Source organism: Culex pipiens, chromosome 1 (assembly GCF_016801865.2).
Source record: "Culex pipiens pallens isolate TS chromosome 1, TS_CPP_V2, whole genome shotgun sequence".
In the NCBI taxonomy this organism is placed as follows: Eukaryota; Metazoa; Arthropoda; class Insecta; order Diptera; family Culicidae; genus Culex; species Culex pipiens.
Window position 1 is genome coordinate 56,251,862 of NC_068937.1, and position 18,222 is coordinate 56,270,083.

Genomic DNA, 18,222 nt, shown 5'->3' on the forward strand with positions numbered 1-18,222 from the left:
TTTTGGCGTTCTCCCAAAACTGCATCAAGAGAGCGAAGCGAAAACGACGCCGATGAAATAGCGAGCAACGAACAAACCGATGCGTAAGACGGAAAAAAATCTCTCACACAGCCAGTCCCCTCGCTCAAAAAGCAAGAGAAAGAGCAATCTTGAAATTCTCTCGCCCGTAAGCCCTGTAGAAATGAGTTCATTTGTGTGCGTGAGCTCCAGTGTATGTATACAGCAATTTCGTGTGCGTGCCTCTCCGGTTGGAACGATAGTTCCATCGGAGCCAGCGAGAGGGTATTTCTCGTCGATGTGGTGGGCTTTCGATATTCGCGATAGCAAGCCGACCATCACTCGGCTGCGAAAGAGAAGAGAAATTTCAAGAGACGAGGAACGCACCGAAATATACATCAATGATAGTGCGATGGTGATGGTTTACCTACCCTGATTTTCGCAAAAACCAAATTTTTGGTACCAAAATTTTCATAATTGAAAGACGCAACTTTTGGTACCCTAACATGTATAGGTCATCGCTGAAATTTTCAAGTTATCGCAGTTTTAGTGAAAAAAGTTGATTATTACCCGTTTTCGTCATTTTTCAGTTTTTGCGCGCGGCGCGTCGAAAAACCCAGTTTTTATGTTCAAAAAATCATATCTCCGAAACGTGTTAATGGATATTCGCAATTTTTAGATATGTTTTGTAAAATATTACAAGGAATCAGGGAAAAATATTTTCAGACATACACAGAAAAAAAAAATTGTGTAAATTTACATCATTTATGATGTACCAAAAGTGCACGTCATTAATGATGCGAATTTACATCAAATTCATTTGAAATTTAAATGCCATCCGATGTAAACTTTTCGAACAAAATTGGTCCCAAAACATGTAAAATTCCGATGAAACTAACGTAAATTCACAAAAGCCAAAAATTTTTTTGCTCCGTTGAATCTAGAATCTGATGTAATTTTCAAAAGCTTTCGTAAATACCAGCCCAGAAAGATTAAATTTTCATTTTTTGATCAAAATGTTTTCTTGATTGACCTGAAGTAGAACAAATCTTTCTGTACCGTGATACAAAAGTTTTTTCTTAGTTACATCAAATAATAGATTCAACGGAGCAACTCTCGAATGTTTTTTTTTATGGGAGTGATAACTACAATGCGGAATGTACTCACCTGACACAACAATCGGCACTGGGAAGTCTCGAACCTTGAGGACCAGTTAGCGAACTGGCCACTGGCTGCACATTTCGAATCCCCCGCCGTCGGAGTGGTCGCCAAGCTTGGCTTGCGTGACCGGTTTTTTGCACAGCACCTGGGCGTTTATCTTGAGCCAGTGAAATTCGGCCAAAAGCTGGAGGACTGCTCCAACGGCAGATAGAACAGGTCGCACAGCAGCATGATGTCAACGCACGTGACTTCCTTTTCGTGGGCGTTCCTGAAAACGAGTAGAGTTGAGGCTTGCTGCAAACGAAACAACATGTACGACCAACTTGAACTCTGCCAGCTCCGCGTTCGAAATCAACGACGTGTCCGAACTCTCGACCTGCTTGCTTCCGGAACAGGTCTAGAAAAGAAAAAAAAGTTTCAGCTCAGGCTAAAACTTTCACAAATCCCCACCCACTTACCAATGTCGTCTCCGACATCATCACGTCGTCAAAGTGCGTCTTCATCACGTGCTTCGGCGAAGTCAAACTACTTCCGCACTCCATCGGTTCAACCGCCTTCACGCCGCCGTCGTCCTATTCAATGTTGGTTGATTACCACCTCATCGTTGACGGTCTCGTTTTCCTCGCTCGCGTCGACCATTTTCACCTCGTTTTCGTCCAGATCAAGCTTGGCTTGCACTTCCTCCTCGGTCTTGAGTTCCTCGTCCACAAGCAACGGTATTTCCATCGATTTTCGCTTCTCCGCCGATTCGTTCAGCTGCTGCTGCTCCAGGTCGTTCTCAATCACGGCGTCGTCCTCCAACGGTTCGCTCATGTTGCCTTTGTCGTCGGCACAGTCTTCGATAACGTCCGTCGTATTAATGCTCATGATCGGGCTGGGAATGCTCGGGATGGAGATGGTCGTCGGGATGGCAAGGTTCATCACGGCGGCGGCCACCGGATTTGGCAGTGATTCGTTGGTGACCACCTTGGTGGCGGACACGAGCGAGTTCATGATCGGCGCTCGTTACGGTGCTGCAAACGTCCGCGAAAAGCTGCAGCTGCGTCGTGTTGACCTCGAGCACGGGCATCGGGTTCGCGGTGGTCGTCGTCGTCGTGCTGGTGCTCGTCAGCGTCATGCACGTGTTGACCGATGGAATGATTGGAATGATGGGCATGACCACTGTGCATGGGGGAAAAGGGTGGATTAGTTGAGAGGGAAAAGCTTTCCCAAATCCATCGGTACTCACTAGTTACAGCCGGTTGCGGTTTGCTGATCGGTCCCCAAGCTTAATTTTCTGCAAGTAAATCAAACTTGAATCAATCAAGTCAAACGCACACAAAACGCAGATTTTACTTTGATAAAACTCCGGCAACCAGTTTGCGATGGCATTTTTCAGCGATCTTCGACCCCCGCGAACCCGATGCCCGTGCTCGAGGTCAACACGACGCAGCTGCAGCTTTTCGCGGACGTTTGCAGCACCGTAACGAGCGCCCCGGAAAGCGTGCCCGCGCCGATCATGAACTCGCTCGTGTCCGCCACCAAGGTGGTCACCAACGAATCACTGCCAAATCCGGTGGCCGCCGCCGTGATAAACAAATGCCATCCCGAGCATTCCCGGTCCGATCATGAGCATTAATACGACGGACGTGATCGAAGACTGCGCCGAGGACAAAGGCAACATGAGCGAACCGTTGGAGGACGACGCCGTGATTGAGAACGACCTGGAGCAGCAGCAGCTGGACAAATCGGCGGAGAAGCGAAAACCGCTGGAAATCTACGGATTTGTGGCAACGGTGGCAACAACAAGACGAACTCTTTTGACAACTACAAAAAAAAACAAGACGAACCACTGCCTTTTGTTTACTACCGAAAATTTGACGTTTTGATTCCGATGAAAATGTCGGGTTGTTCTGTCGGAGTCAGTGCTGCCAGATTTGAAAATTTCTACAAACACAGATACAGACAAATTTGTATTGTAAAGTCTGTAGCTACCTAACGAATATAAATTTACCCTCTAACGCCCATGGTATCACCAGAGCACCAAGATTTTAACAAATAAACACTTTAAAAAAATCGGGTATTTTTGGGAAAATAATTAAAAAATAAAAAGTTTTTCTATTTCTAGATTTTTATTTGGAAAGGTACTATAAACATAGAAAAACCCGTAGTTATTCATAAAAACTGTAAAGTTGAACCAATAATCCAAAGTCTACACCGTTTTTGATAGTACTCCTAATCACCCTATTTCAACTTGGCTTTTGTTGACAAAAATCTTTTTTTTTTACTGTCAGCAAAATCTTTTGAAATCTGGAATTGAGCATCTAGAGAGTCTATTTTTATTCTGTCGAGCATTTGAAAATTCAGGTATTCCCAGAATTTTCTGAAAATCTGACAATACTGAGCATGATACACTTTACACACAGCTGGACAGAAAGTCTAACTCCATGTTGCTCTTTCAACATGTAACAACAATGTTAATGGGTCAATGTAAAATTGTTAACAAAGAAGAACAAGCTCACATTGACCCATTTACATTGTTTAGTTTGAACTATGTTTCAACTGTGGCTAAAAAGAGCTGTGTATGAAGTTGTGCAAAAAAAATCGGAAATGTTAACTCGTCTTTCTTGCCCATATCTCTCGTTTTGATTACTTGAAAAAACTAACTGTCAAATAGGCTTGTAAACCTATTTTTAAAAATTAATTTAAACATCCATTTTAACCCGTTTGTGCTCATAAGAATCTTGCACAAGCCACGTGGCCTTCAAATTTAAAATTTATTCTCCCCTATCATGATTATTATGCCATAAAAATTATTTTTCATCAATGGCCCATTCAGGTTCTTTTGCTTGATATATAAAACCTTAACAAAACAGATTAGAAATTTACACAGAAATCTATTACTCATTTTTGCGTAAAGCTGTGCTGTCGGAGTTATAATTTCGATTTGCCAAGCTGGTGCCAAAAACTCCGACAGTTTTGACAATCCGTAATCAAGATTTTTTTTTCAAAACATTGTGGTAACAAAATTATTCTCAATTTCTAAAGAAATTTTCAAATTTGTAGCTTATTGATAGTGTGAAATTTAGTATAATAATGAAAATGCTCACCGAAATACTGTGGATTGTGAGGAACCCGATTAACCCGCCGGAGGAAAGATTCTGCAGTAGCAGTTGGCGATTAAGGCTGTCCGTAAACGACCCCGTCCACCGGTACACTGACTCCCGTCCCGTCGTTAGTGCCTCGGTACTGTGGCTCTCCGTCGGTACCAGAATTCGCGGGGTTCCTGCTCGCATGCTGCTGTGCCAGTGATAGTGAATACGCCCAAATCATACAAGATCGATCTGCGTACAGTCGGTGCCCTCTAGGAAACTTACCCTACTTGTGTTTTACGTGATCAACACCAACCTTGCTACAAGGCCATTATTCTGGTCTGCCGTAACCGAGAAGAACGCGTAAGGTGGTTCCAAGCCCCAGATTCTGCATGCCCTTTGACTTCCGCCTTCCGGCATCAAATTTTGTGACTTTTCCTTCACCAGCGAAATCAGCCACAAGCAGTTTTAGGAGAAAGACAAGACATTAGACTTGTGCAGAAGTTTATATTTGCGATAAAATTTTGCATACTTACTCTGATCTTGGAAGTTGAATTTTATAAACAAAACATCAAACAGATGCCGCCCGCAACTTTTTTCCAATGTGCCTCCAATCGGCATTCATTGTTTTCAAATAATTGCATCAAACATGAAGTTTGTCGAGCTTTTTCTTTCGTAGAATCAAGCAATAAACACAAAAACAGCTTCAATTTCATGCGCACAAATCAATCATAACATTGCACTGATTTGTTTTCGCTATCCGCTTGAGCTGTCATTCCAAAATAAAGTAGCAATTGAAATTTAAATGCTGTTTGAGTTTACATTTACAGCATTTTACATCAAAAATGCATTTACATGCTTTTCATACTTTCAAATTTGGCCAATGTCAACAAAATCAAGTTCATTTACATGGGATTTAAAGGTTACATTCAATTTAAATTTACATTGACCCTCTTTAAATGCAATACAACGATTTACAACGATTTTCAAATTTACATTGAGCATGTTTACATTCAAAACATCAGTTCAGTGTCCTGTAAAATCACACTTTTTTTTCTGTGTAGGCTCTTTGGCCCCGAGACCTTGAAATCAGCAAATGAAATTTTCATAGGACCTTTTCAAATATTCAGCTAGTTTTTTTGGACCTCAACATATTTTTCCTTAACCCAACTTATAACCTTTCTTTCGAATTGTGGCGCTCCAAAATTGGTTCAGCCGTTCCGGTGATATGATTTTTTGAAAAATGTGGTTTTTGCGAAAATCGACGAAAAACGCAATTTTTTGGATTACTCTATTTCGGATAGGACCACCCTAATCGCCAAACAAAAATATACGGGTCTAATTATTTAGCCCAAAGAACCCCCCCTCCAAATTTGAGCCAAATCGGAGCAGTTTTGATTTGGAGACTTCCGGCTTGACGTGGAATGGCTGTAAATAAAACAGAAAACCCTCTCACTAATATTCTAACATTCGCTCACACCAATTCAGACATCCATTCAAAACAAACATAAAAATAAAAATCTGCTTACTAAATACGCGCTGATTTCTTATCCACAGATATGAAATCGGAAGTTCTTAATAACGTTTGTATCCGATTGATGCAAACGTTCTTTAGAGTGGGGCTTGTCGGTTCAAGCTGAGGTACCTCGCGTACGGCTAGCCTACGTAGAAATGGGTCACCGAAGCTCGGCAGAGCTAATACCCTCCAAATGCCTATGCGAGTTATTTGCATGTATAGAATGGAAATCTAAAACACATGGAAACAACTCAATTTGTAAGATGCGACCGCGTGGTCCCGTTTGGTTGGTTGCACACACACACTGCACACACACACATTGGTTCACCTATACAAATCTCCATGCAATCTTGGCAACTGTTCATACAAAAATGTCAGTGGGGTGACATTGGGTCTGACCGGTGAGATTGGGTCAAAGTGATTTTTTACGGATTTTACCATTTCTCAGATTCTTCTCAATAAAAAACTGAAATCTGTTAAAAGGGTTGTGTAGGGGACATCTTAAGATGACTTCGCTGAAAAAATCTCGTTTCTTGAACAAATCTTGTTATTTTGGCAGCTGTCTGAAGTTGAGGTACGTTTTTGGACAAAAATGATCTGTCGAAAAATCATTTTTTCTAATATTTTTGTTGGAATTGCTCGAAAACTACAAAAAATGTTTGAAAATCTCTACTTCAAACATTGTAGCATGTCAATACGATTCCCTCGAACAAGAAACACTGTCGGATGACTTGTTTTACCATATCGTTGTATTTGAGCATCATTTTAGTTTCATTTGACCCAATGTCACCCCCTCTAAGGGGTGAAATTGGATCAATTTTTAAACTATTGGCATTTAAGGTAGTGTTCATCAAAATCCACCATATTTTGAGAAAATCGGATTTTTTTTAGTAAACTATCTGAGAACAAATCTACGTTGAAAGATTTTCGATGTGATTTAAATTGTTTTGGTTAATACTAGAGGTGTGTGTATCGTTTCTTGATTCCGTAATCACCCCCACTGACGGTACGTAAATATTCAAAAATCTGCAACTTTTCAAGGAATATTTTGATTGATTTGGTGTTTTCGACTAAGTTATAGGTATTGATGTAAGGAAAAAAAAATAGGTGCACAGATTTTTTTGGTGATTTATTATTAAACCTTTTTTTTATTAAAAAAAAAATCATGTGTGTGTGGTCCATTCTAATACCCGCGAAATTATGGGAAGGTATAGTTTCAGACTTGGGTTATGCTGATACAACATATCTCAGTCCCGGGTGGTGGTGACAGCCCTCGCGCTGCTTCCAATGTCCTATTTCAGAATGGCAGAGATCCTAGCGGACCAATTACGATGTCATCGGGCATTGTCTGGCCCCGCCTAAACATAGAACAAGAACCAGACGGGTCCTCGAACTATCTTTAAACTTCCAATCCCATCAGGCAAAACAGGGATCAGCGCGTAAATACTGGTAAATAAAGCCATTTTCATTGTTCTTCAGACTTACTACGAAGCTTATTAACATTTGAATGGGACAAGTGTTTTTAAATGCAATTTACTTCTGCCCAGTTGTTTTTCAATCATTAATTTTCAAAATATAGTATTGAAGAGATTTTTTCGCCGAAAAAAAAATTTTTTTCGGTACTGTAATTCCACAAAAAATTCAAATATTTTTGATCGATCTCAGACATGCTAAATATGATTCAAAACGCGGAAACATGCATTCCAAATTGTTGTCAGTTGATTTAATATCTGTTTCCTCTAAAATTTTTAAGTTTTAGAAAAAAATATTTTTTTGCCCCTGTTTTTTCGAAGCGATTTTGAAGGGGGATGGGTGGGGGGAGGTCATAAAAGAAAAAGAAACAGGAAAATAGGTGAGACCCCAAACAACCCTCCGTTTTTCTAATGCCGATATCTCAGCAACTAATGGAACATAAATTATAACACTGTATTGCTCATTCAAACTTCGATGGTTTGACACCAACTTATGTCAAACGAGCCGGGAACCGTGGTGTAGGGGTAAGCGTGGTTGCTTCTCACCCAGTCGACCTGGGTTCGATCCCAGAAGGTCCCAGTGGCATTTTGTCTGAGATTTGTCTGATCAAGCCTTCCGTTGGACGGGGAAGTATTTGTTGGCCCCGCCCCGGACTATAACCTAAAGGGGGTTAGGTCGTTAGCTCAATCCAGGTGTAGGAGTCGTCCCCCCTGCCTCGGTGGAGTCGCTGGTAGGCAGTTGGACTCACAATCCAAAGGTCGTCAGTTCGAATCCCGGAGTGGATGGAAGCTTAGGTGTAAAAAGAGGTTTGCAATTGCCTCAACAATCAAGCCCTCAGACACCTAGTTTCGAGTAGGAATCTCGCAATCGCCAAGGCAATGCTGTAGAGCGAATAATTTGATTTTGATTTGATTTTTTTATTATGTCAAACGAACGGGGGCCGCCCCTTTTACACGGAGTTCACACACACTACCAAACGTTTGTTTTAATAGTATGCGGGAGCACCGTGTAAAAAAAGACCGTTCGTCACTTTTTAGTTTGACTTTGACCAATAAACGGGGTACAAACTAAAAATGTGTCAAACGAAAAAGTGACCAACCGATGAAGGATGAGTGTAGGGTAGGGTAGTCATCAATGAGACATTTTTGGTTTTCAACATTCAAAGATTTTTCTCATTTTTTCATCAGCATGTTTTAATGAGCTTTTTGTTGCATTATCTTTCTTTTAATGTGTTCTAACATTGACCAAAATATGAGATCGATCCGACATCTACAGCCAGAGTTATTCAACTGTCTCATTGTAGACGCACTTGGCAGGAACAATGAGACAGCTGGGGAACAATGAGACACACTACGAAAATCAAGATTTTTCTAGTAAAACATCATGTTTTTGTATTGTTCTATTGCAGGTGACTTGCCTTGAACATTTTAGAGCAATTTTGCCAACATGAAACTTTAATTAACAAAAGTTATACTGTATTTAAATTTTGTAAAATCCGTATATTTATACCAAATAACTTTGTATTTTTGGTTAAATGAAGTTAAAACTCTATAAATATACCAAAAATCACTTTTAATTCATGTTTTGAAAGATTTCCATAGATTTTGAAAAGTTTAATGAAGAAAAATCAAAGCGTCTCATTGTTACCCATGGGCTGAAAAGAGTGGGGAACAATGAGACAGCCCTGGATTCTGGGTATATTCTAAATTTTGGCCAAATCTAATGAAAGGACATTGTAGCCCAATTTAATCCCTATGGAACGTCGAAAGAAATTTGAAGAAATATTAGTTTTGGTGTTAATGGCAGCCTACGAGCGAAAAAGTAATTTTTGTCCATAATTTACTTTTACACCCCAGAATCAAACACTTATGAATAACTTTTCAAGGGAGCGTCCATAACCAAAGCCACTATAATGGCAGACGTGTATCCAGTAGACACACCTTTCCCCCAAATATGAGCCTGATTTATCATTGTTCCCCGTGTCTCATTGATGACTACTCTACCCTACACTACATTTTCGTCACCTATAAGCTAAATAAAAATTCTACAACGACTTTTGGGAAGAAACAGTGCCATATCCATGTCGGTCATTCCTGTGAGAACCAACAACGAGAGAGGTACTCCTCGATATTAGCTCCTGAAAAGTGCTAAAAAGTGCAAAAATGCCTCACGGCAAGAAAAAGAGGCTGTCCTCACCAGCAGGATCGGTAGATTTGAAGAAGCTAAAGAATGCCGATGCGCTACCTGCAAAGCCAGGCAGTTTAAGCAAGAACGCTCAAAATTCGTCTGGAAACCAGTTCGCACCCTCCCTGTGGACGTGAGCGAGAAGGAAGAATTTGAGCGACGGGAAAAGGTGCCACCCATTTTTGTGAAAACATCTTCATCGGATTCGGTGCGAACGTGGCTGACCGGATTTATCAAATCTGGTGCTTTACGAGCTTCCATTCGCTTGTGTGCTGATGGACTCAAAGTTCTGCTACCTGGCAGAAAGGAATACAACTACGTTCGGGATTTCCTGAACAACACGAAGATTGAATACTACAGCCATGACGATCCAGGTAAACGCCCCATGAAACAGGTCCTCCGAGGCCTGTATGACATGGATATAAGCGTGTTGAAAGAAGAGCTCAAAACTCTTAAGATGACTAGACGCAACAAGGACATCAAGTATCGTGATCAACTGTACCTGGTTCATTGCGAGAAAGGATCGACAACGCCGTCTGAGCTGAAGGCAGTTCGGGCAATTTTCAACATCATCGTGACTTGGGAACGTTATCGTCCAGTGCACCGTGACGTGACACAATGTTCGAACTGCTTGCAGTTTGGACATGGTGGAAGGAACTGTTTCATCAAGAGTCGTTGTGCAACCTGCGGAGGTGAGCACAAAACTCAAGCTTGCAACACAATCAACGAGAACATCGAAGCCAAATGCTTCAATTGCGGTGGCAACCATTCGACTAAGAATCGAAGCTGCCCAAAACGAGCTGAGTTTGTGAAAATTCGGCAGCAAGCGATGACGAGGCACCAACCAAATCGTCGCAAAACACCGCCAACTTTTACGGACGTGGATTTTCCTGCTTTGGCCTCACCAGGAGCGGGATCTGTTCGAGTGGTTCCAAATCTGCAGCCATTGCCGTTGAATCAGCGGCAAAAAGTTGCAGAGAGTACAACATCTCCTGGCTTCAGTCAGCAACCGAAGGAAAACCAACCAACATCAACGGATGAAGGCAGTAGTGACCTGTTTCCTCCACAAGAACTTTTGAACATTTTTATCGAGATGACAACAACTCTGCGTGGGTGCAAAACTCGTGCAGAACAAGTAAGAACGCTTGGAGGATTTATCTTGAAATACAGTTCGTAGTTTACACGGTCCATTGATTTTGAATAATTCAAAGAATTTTTTATTTTAGTTTTAAGTTAGGATTAGCTGTTAAAATATTTTTTTCTTTTTTACCCAAATGTTTTCAATTCAATGCAAAAATGTAAAACAATTTGAAGTTAATAAATGAATGTGAACAGTTAATAAGAAAACGAAAAATATAACAAAGATGAAGAGCATGTAGCCATACCACTTAGAATGTAAATGAAATGTAATTATTATAAGAAAATTCAATAAAGACATATTTAATTTCAAAAAATTTTGTGCTTACGAGAAAACAAAACATATTTTTAGTAAGCTTTTAATTCTTTCAGACAACACTCAACTCATCTTTAACCTTAAACACTATACACCGACTAGCCCCCGCACTACACAATCGCGTCACTATCACTATCGTCGCCGGGTGGATTGAACACGTACTCCTGCAGGTAGTCCACGGTATCCTCTAGCTCGTACGGTTGCACCGCTTCAACGCTTCTGGGTGGCCCACGTGAGTACACCCGCAACGTGGGATACTCTTCGATGCTGAGACGCGAGCAGAACGCCTCCTCGCGGATACAGTCCAGGTGGCCAACGCGCACGGATCCGGCAAATTTGTCGCGAACCATCGCGGCCAGGTCGGTCCACTGGGGTAGCCAGCGGAGGCAGTACTCGCACCTGCAGAATGGGGACACTTGAGTTTCTTTTCGAACATTTTGACGCAGCAAGGTGATACCGACCAGGGCGCATAGAACAGCACCAGGTAGAACTTGGTCGAGTTGAGCTGCTGCTCAAAGTTTGCCGCACTCAGCTTGGTGGACACCGGCACTCCGTCAAAGTCATCGACCGCGTCCAGTTCGGCCAGATGCAGGTTGAATGCACTCGCGGTGGCAACGAAGACGACAAACGCAACGGCAGAGTACGGAAGGAACTCCATCGGTGGAGCAGATTTGGCACAGCCAACAGAACAGCAAAGTGACGCGAACGGGCTTCTGCGCGAAGTGTTGATCTAAAAGCCAGCGATTCGACACTCCGCAAACCGTGCGGGATGATGATGGGGGTACCGATTTTACATACATCGCGCGAGCAGACCAAAGGAAAAAAAAAACCGGGCAAACAGCCGAACGTATAGAAATTGAATAATTTCCGAATAATTGAATGGTCTCCATTAATGGTGGCGGGTTTTGGCCGCGCAACGTATGTATGTTTTTGGACGTTTTTTTTTATTCGCGCGCGCCACTTGAGTCAACATCACCGTACGTACTGCGTGTGGTTTGCCTGGTAGTTCAACACGATGATGTTTCCCGCAAAGAGAGGTCGTCTCCGAAGACTAAACTGCGTGGAATTCCGTCCGCGGGAAGATCGTTGACAGCGAAAGTTTGGGCGGCATCTGGCAAACGGAGGAAGCATCTGTCCAAGTAGGTCATCGCAAACTCGTGCTGACCTATCTCGGCCTATCTGCTAGGGGGATAGATCGATCTTGGGATTTGAACTCATTTGCATATAAATAGCAGCGATTGGCTCAAGTTGGTTGCCGTGTCTATTGCGCATATGAACCGAAAATTAATTGATGGAGTGCTGCCAAAACCAAATTGAATGTTTAGCCAAGATGATTTGCTAATAGCGACTTATTGGTGTTTTTTCGTTGATCGTTGCTCATTTAAAATGAACTCAGGAAGCAAATCAAATGTACATTTCCCACACTGCACAGTGGTCCAGATTGCAAAATTAAGTGGAAAATGGATTTTCCGAAAAATGGTTAAGTTTTGGAGCTTTGGTGTCTTCAGAAGAGTTGTTGCATATGGAAAGGGGCAACTTTTGGTTTGGTTGAAAATTGGGGTGGTTCACGATTAGGGTGATTTTGGAAATCTAACTTTACAGGAATATTTTTGGGATTTTTTTCGTCTTCTAGAAAGTTGACGGGCTTGCCAATCCAAGCAACTTTGTCGAAGACACCAAAATTTTATCTCGTAATCTACGCCTTCTACGACAAAATATATAGAAAGCATCTGAGCAAACCTTAAAAAATCAGTTTTTTTAACGTGGCAATTTAGGGTTAAATTATCATTTGAACCCAAAATATGACCAAAAATCGATTTTTCGACACTTTGGGTCAGATTCAGATTCAGCGGGCAAAATTACATGGAAAAACATATATTTGGACAATTTTCGAAATTCGTTAGGGTGGTCCCATAATGTTTTCCCTTGAAAATTAGACTTTTTCAAATGAAAATATCTCGAGTTTAAAGAAAAACACCCCTGAGATTTTTTCAGCGTTTGTAGTGCTGGATCTCTTCTTTCAAATGCAGCCTAGTGCTTAAAATTTGGCTTGCGCCTTTTCGAGATATTTAAGTTTAAAATTTGCATCTTTTTTACCTTAAAATCGCTGTAACTTTTAAACCCTTAAGTCCAAATTGACTTGTCAGATAATAAAAATGTTTGTTTTTTAGAGCTCTAAAAGTGCTCCGAATACCACTTTTCTCTAAAACTTAACCCTGAATTGCCACGTTAAAAAACTGATTTTTGAAGGTTTGCTCAGATGCTTTCTATATATTTTGTCGTAGAAGGCTTAGATTACGAGATAAAATTTTGGTGTCTTCGACAAAGTTGCTTGGATTGGCAAGCCCGTCAACTTTCTAGAAGACGAAAAAATTCCCAAAAATATTCCTGTAAAGTTAGATTTCCAAAATCAGCCTAATCGTGAACCACCCTAATTTTCAACCAAACCAAAAGTTGCCCCTTTCCATATGCAACAACTCTTCTGAAGACACCAAAGCTCCAAAACTTAACCATTTTCGGAAAATCCATTTTCCACTTAATTTTGCGATCTGGACCACTGTGCACTGCCGTTCTATGCATAATTGTCCCATGTTCAAAAAAGTGCGATTGAAAATTTTCGACCATTTTTTTGTGTTTCTAAGCATAATTGTCCCGTACGTCAATGTTCACCCCATAATTCCCTTATCATCCCAGTTAGCAGTTAATCACTCTTATTTGTAATTTTCTTGCTATACAAAAGGTAAACCACAAAACTTCGTAAAACTGGTGATTTCGTGAAAGAAAATACTTAGTGGGACAGTTATGCGTAGAAGTACAACGATGGCACAAACAGACTTGGTGTTGTTTTCAATGAGTTTCCGAAGTACTAAATTTTATGTGATTTTCGAAAAGTAAACGTTAAACTAAACAGCAGTTCTCTCAGATTTAGGTCATTCGACTTTTTTTTGTATTTTTTAATTCGACTGAAACTTTTTTGGTGCCTTCGGTATGCCTGAAGAAGCCATTTTGCATCATTAGTTTGTCCATATAATTTTCCATACAAATTTGGCAACTGTCCATACAAAAATGTTATATGAAAATTCAAAAATCTGTATCTTTTGTATTTGTATTTTTTGATCGATTTGGTGTCTTCGGCAAAGTGCAGGCCAAGGATTGATACCTGAGAGCATGCAATGGCACTGACCTTGTTGCGTGCTCTTCGGTTGACGTCCACGTAAGGAACATCCTGGAAGGAGCGTAACTAACTACATCCGTAGTTCTGTTAGATCATCCGAATTATCTTGATCAGAACAGTATAGCTCTGGTTCCTTGCGAGTGTCCTATTTTCTTACCTCCACGTTGGCTTGGTTTTCATGATGACCTAGCTAATGGCCTGTGGAAACGGATCGTAAACCTTTGACCACCGCGGGTCAGAGTCGAGACGGCTAAAAGAAAGGGGCGGCGCGACAACGTGGGAAAGGGAAGTAATTTGTGATTGTAGACGGTATTGTTTTGATTCGCAGTATGTTGAGTCAACTGCTGTGGATGTACCTGAAACATCGCACAACGGGGTTTCTCTTCTCTTCATTCTCAACTACCACCTATCTCCTATTTTTATTTTGCTCTTCCGATTCCCAATTCTTCACTGATGCTTCTATTTAATATCCAACATTTGATTTTAATTTTACTAACTTTTGATTCTTTTATCTCTCAAAGCTTTTCCACTTTTTTCTATCAATTGATACTGCTGTAACAAACTTTGTTTTGTTTTTTTTTTTTTTTTTCTTAAAAATCTCGGGTGAGTTTTCAAAAAGCCGTAAGAGCCACCGAGACCTCTGACACTAATTTAAGTTTTTGTCGAAAATGAGACAACATTTAATTTTTTTTTAAGATTGGGGCACTTGAAGGACGTTTAGATGAACAATCTCGAGCATTTCTGATATTGGTTTTTCGTAAGTAGGTCGAATAACGATGCAAAAAGGACTTTGTTTACCAATGGCTCTTACGGCTTTTTGAAAACTAATCCGAGAAATATACTTTTCCTTAATGTACTAGTAATATCAAGTCTATTTATCATTCGCCTAATCTTTTTTGATTTTATTGCGAATTTATTTATTTGAATAATTTTTTATCTGTCCTATAAATTATCATTACTATAATCTAGGTTTGTTTTGTATCGCTATTTATTAACTATTGTCTAATTTTACATCTAATACATCTAGTTTCTCATTTTTATTCTTCAAAATACGCTCATCATTCTCTTACTATTGATACTTGATTTTTATAAAATGAATTCTCTTTTACTGCCAATTGTTTTCAATCTTCACCCATTTTTCAAACAAGTGAGGTTTGAGCCCTTACTCAATTTATGGAATGGTTAAAGGTATAACACAAATATTACTATTGTATTTTTGGTAAACTTTTATAACATGCTTAGGATCAAAAATTGTAACAAAACACCGCGACTAAAGAAATAGCAACAGATAAACAGACTCAACAATAGGGAAGATTTCAGGATAAAACAATACACAGTAAATAACAATAAGTTTTTGAATTCAAACTAAAAATAAAACAGTTTTTGCTTTAATGAAAGTTGATAGGCACACTATTAATGGTTAGGCGCTTATACTTACATCAAACCCTACTTAATGTACCACCCCCGGCCGAGTTAAAATGCGTAACCGGAAAAGAAGGAGTGCATGCCTGGCACGAACACTCAAAGCGTGTTCTAGCGTGTTGCTCGTGCTGACTCAGAGCAAGGGTGAGATGTAGGTGTAAGGGCAGTGCGTGTTCGTCGGGAACCTAGTGCATAAGATCGGTCAAGGCCCGTTCTTACACTGAAAATTGCGAATTGCGAATTGCGAATTGCGATTTGGTGTCTTCGGCAAAGTTGTAGGTATGGATACGGACTACACTAGAAAAAAAAGATACGGGGTAAAAAAAATGATTTTTTATTTAACTTTTTGTCACTAAAACTTGATTTGCAAAAAAAAAAAACACTGTTTTATTTATTTATTTTTTTTTATTTTCTGATATGTTTTAGGAGACTTCAAATGCCAACTTTTCAGAAATTTCCAGGTTGTGCAAAAAATCATTGACCGAGTTATGATTTTTTGAATAAATCCTGATTTTTTTAAAAAAATCGAAATATTGGCCGCAAAAATTTTTCAACTTCACTTTTCGATGTAAAATAAAATTTGCAATCAAAAAGTACTATTGTGAAATTTTGATAAAGTGCACCGTTTTCAAGTTAAATCCATTTTTTCGAAAAAAATCGAAATTTTAAAAACCAAGACTAACATTTTAAAAGGGCGTAATATTGAATGTTTGGCCCTTTTGAAATGTTAGTCTTGATTTAAAAATTTTGAAAGTATTTTTTTAAAGATCGGAAAATTTCACGAATGTTTCATATTTTAACATTGTAAATCGGACCATTAGTTGCTGAGATATCGAAGTTAGAAAATGGTGGGTTGTTTGGGTGAGACTTAAAAACATCAATTTTTATGTTTTTAAACCTTTGCATGGCAATATCTCAGCAGCTAAGGGTCGTATCAACAAAGTTCAAAAAAGCAAAATAGGGGAACAGCATCTAATTCCAGCGTGCCTCTAATGTTGGCAGGTCAGAACTTTGACATTCAATTAAAGCTAATTAAATCGTTTTCAACTGAAATCGAGTGATAAATAGCTCAATAAGAAGTGAGCAAGCAAGTTTCTATCAAAAGTATTGCAAAATTAGTTGCTTAAATAGTGAAAATCAGCAAATTGGATGGAGTTAGGAGCGAGTGCTTAACCTGCCAAACAAACGAGAATTTCCCCTATAGCTTTGCAAGAATATTTTTTTCAAAATAGGGCAAACATGTGCACTAATTTTAAAAAAATGAATTGAGGTTTTGCAGCGCGTGTTTCAAATGTAGGTGGCGCCAAAATGAGGTTACTTGACTAAAATCGTATGCATTTCTGTCGGATTGAAGAACAAAATCGATTATTTCTCATGATTCCCCGCATCAATCTTAATGAAACTGGTTGAAAAAGACGAGAAAATTTTTTTGCTTTAAAATAATGAACATCAATTTTTGGGCGCACAAAAATTAGTGAACTTTTTCTTCAAAAAACTTGTTTTGGAACACGAAAAATTAGTTTTCCCGTGTATATCAATGAAATAACCAGTTATATAGTTGATAACAGATGTGTTAACGTATATTCAACCATTTTTATTGATTTTTGACAGACTTTCTTGCCAAATAGTCGAAATTACTATCTTTTTCTAAACATACTGTTTTATTATAGAAAAATTAAACAAATATTGGAAAGTTGTACACCAAAATGTTGGGAATAATTTTTCTTATCCGAATCCGGCATAAGTTTTATAAAAAATGTTGATTTTGAAGGTGAAAAAACATTTTTTCTAAAAATCATAGGTTTACGCTATTTGTTTATAGGTGGCGACATGTGTCTTTTAGCTTTGCTGCAAATCCTCTATAACTGCGACTATTTAAAAAAAAAGTCACATGAAAATGGATTTAACTTGAAAACGGTGCACTTTATCAAAATTTCACTAAAGTACTTTTTGATTGCGAATTTAATTTTATATCGAAATTTTTTTAAGACCAATGTTTCGATTTTTTTTAAAAATCATTATTGATTCAAAAATTCATAACTCGGTCAATGATTTTTTGCACAACCTGGAAATTTCCGAAAAGTTGGCATTTAATGTCCTCTGAAACATATCAAAAAAATAATTTTTAATTTTTTTGCTGATCAAGTTTTAGTGACAAAAAGTTAAATAAAAAATCACTTTTTTTTACCGTGTATAATTTTTTTCCTGTGTAGTCCGTATCATGGAATGTAACTTAAGGGGAAACACAACCCATTAAGATGTAACAAAGCGGATCGCGCATTTCAGGACATCATTGCACATTGTCGTAGTAATTGGGTTCCAAAATAAGAGAGTGTTTATTGTGTTCCCTACTTCAGTCGATTGTGGGCGGCGAGGCCACGCGCTTGCCTTACAGAGCGTCATTTTTGTTGAGTAGTTGTGTTTTTAAGTGCTTTTGTAATCTTAATTAATTGTTTTGTGATTTCAAAAAGCCCTTCCTATATCATCGTTTATCGGAAGGCGTCGTGTAAATTGTGTATACATTTTGCGAATAAGGTGTTAAATTTTCGCGGTGAAAAAGTCATTTTTATATAATCGTTGTTCGAAAGACACGCTGACATTTTGAATCGTCGAGTTGATAGTGAAGAAAAAATTTCATTTATTAGATATTTCATTTATTAGATATTGAAATAACCACTCACGGTTTTGTGTGTTAAACAGAAAGACCTTCCCATAGCGTCGTTGCTCGGAAGGCTTGCCGACGAGTCTTTTATGAAAGTCCTTTCCATAG

General features: G+C 39.2%; 1 protein-coding gene and 1 long non-coding RNA gene across 2 annotated transcripts; both read right to left on the minus strand.

Moving 5' to 3' along the window:
* Positions 1-1,480: 1,480 nt before the first annotated feature.
* LOC128092387 (uncharacterized) lies at positions 1,481-4,615 on the minus strand. Its single transcript, XR_008211713.1, has 3 exons — positions 2,830-4,615; positions 1,617-1,920; positions 1,481-1,555 (listed from the first exon to the last, which is right to left on the minus strand). It is a non-coding gene; the product is annotated as an uncharacterized LOC128092387 (long non-coding RNA).
* A 6,252-nt stretch (positions 4,616-10,867) lies between these two features.
* On the minus strand, positions 10,868-12,267 carry LOC120417778 (protein disulfide-isomerase 1-like). Its single transcript, XM_039579934.2, has 2 exons — positions 11,317-12,267; positions 10,868-11,254 (listed from the first exon to the last, which is right to left on the minus strand). The coding sequence occupies exons 1-2, from the start codon at positions 11,511-11,513 to the stop codon at positions 10,966-10,968; spliced, it is 486 nt and encodes a 161-aa protein (XP_039435868.1). The 5' UTR covers positions 11,514-12,267; the 3' UTR covers positions 10,868-10,965.
* Positions 12,268-18,222: the final 5,955 nt, after the last annotated feature.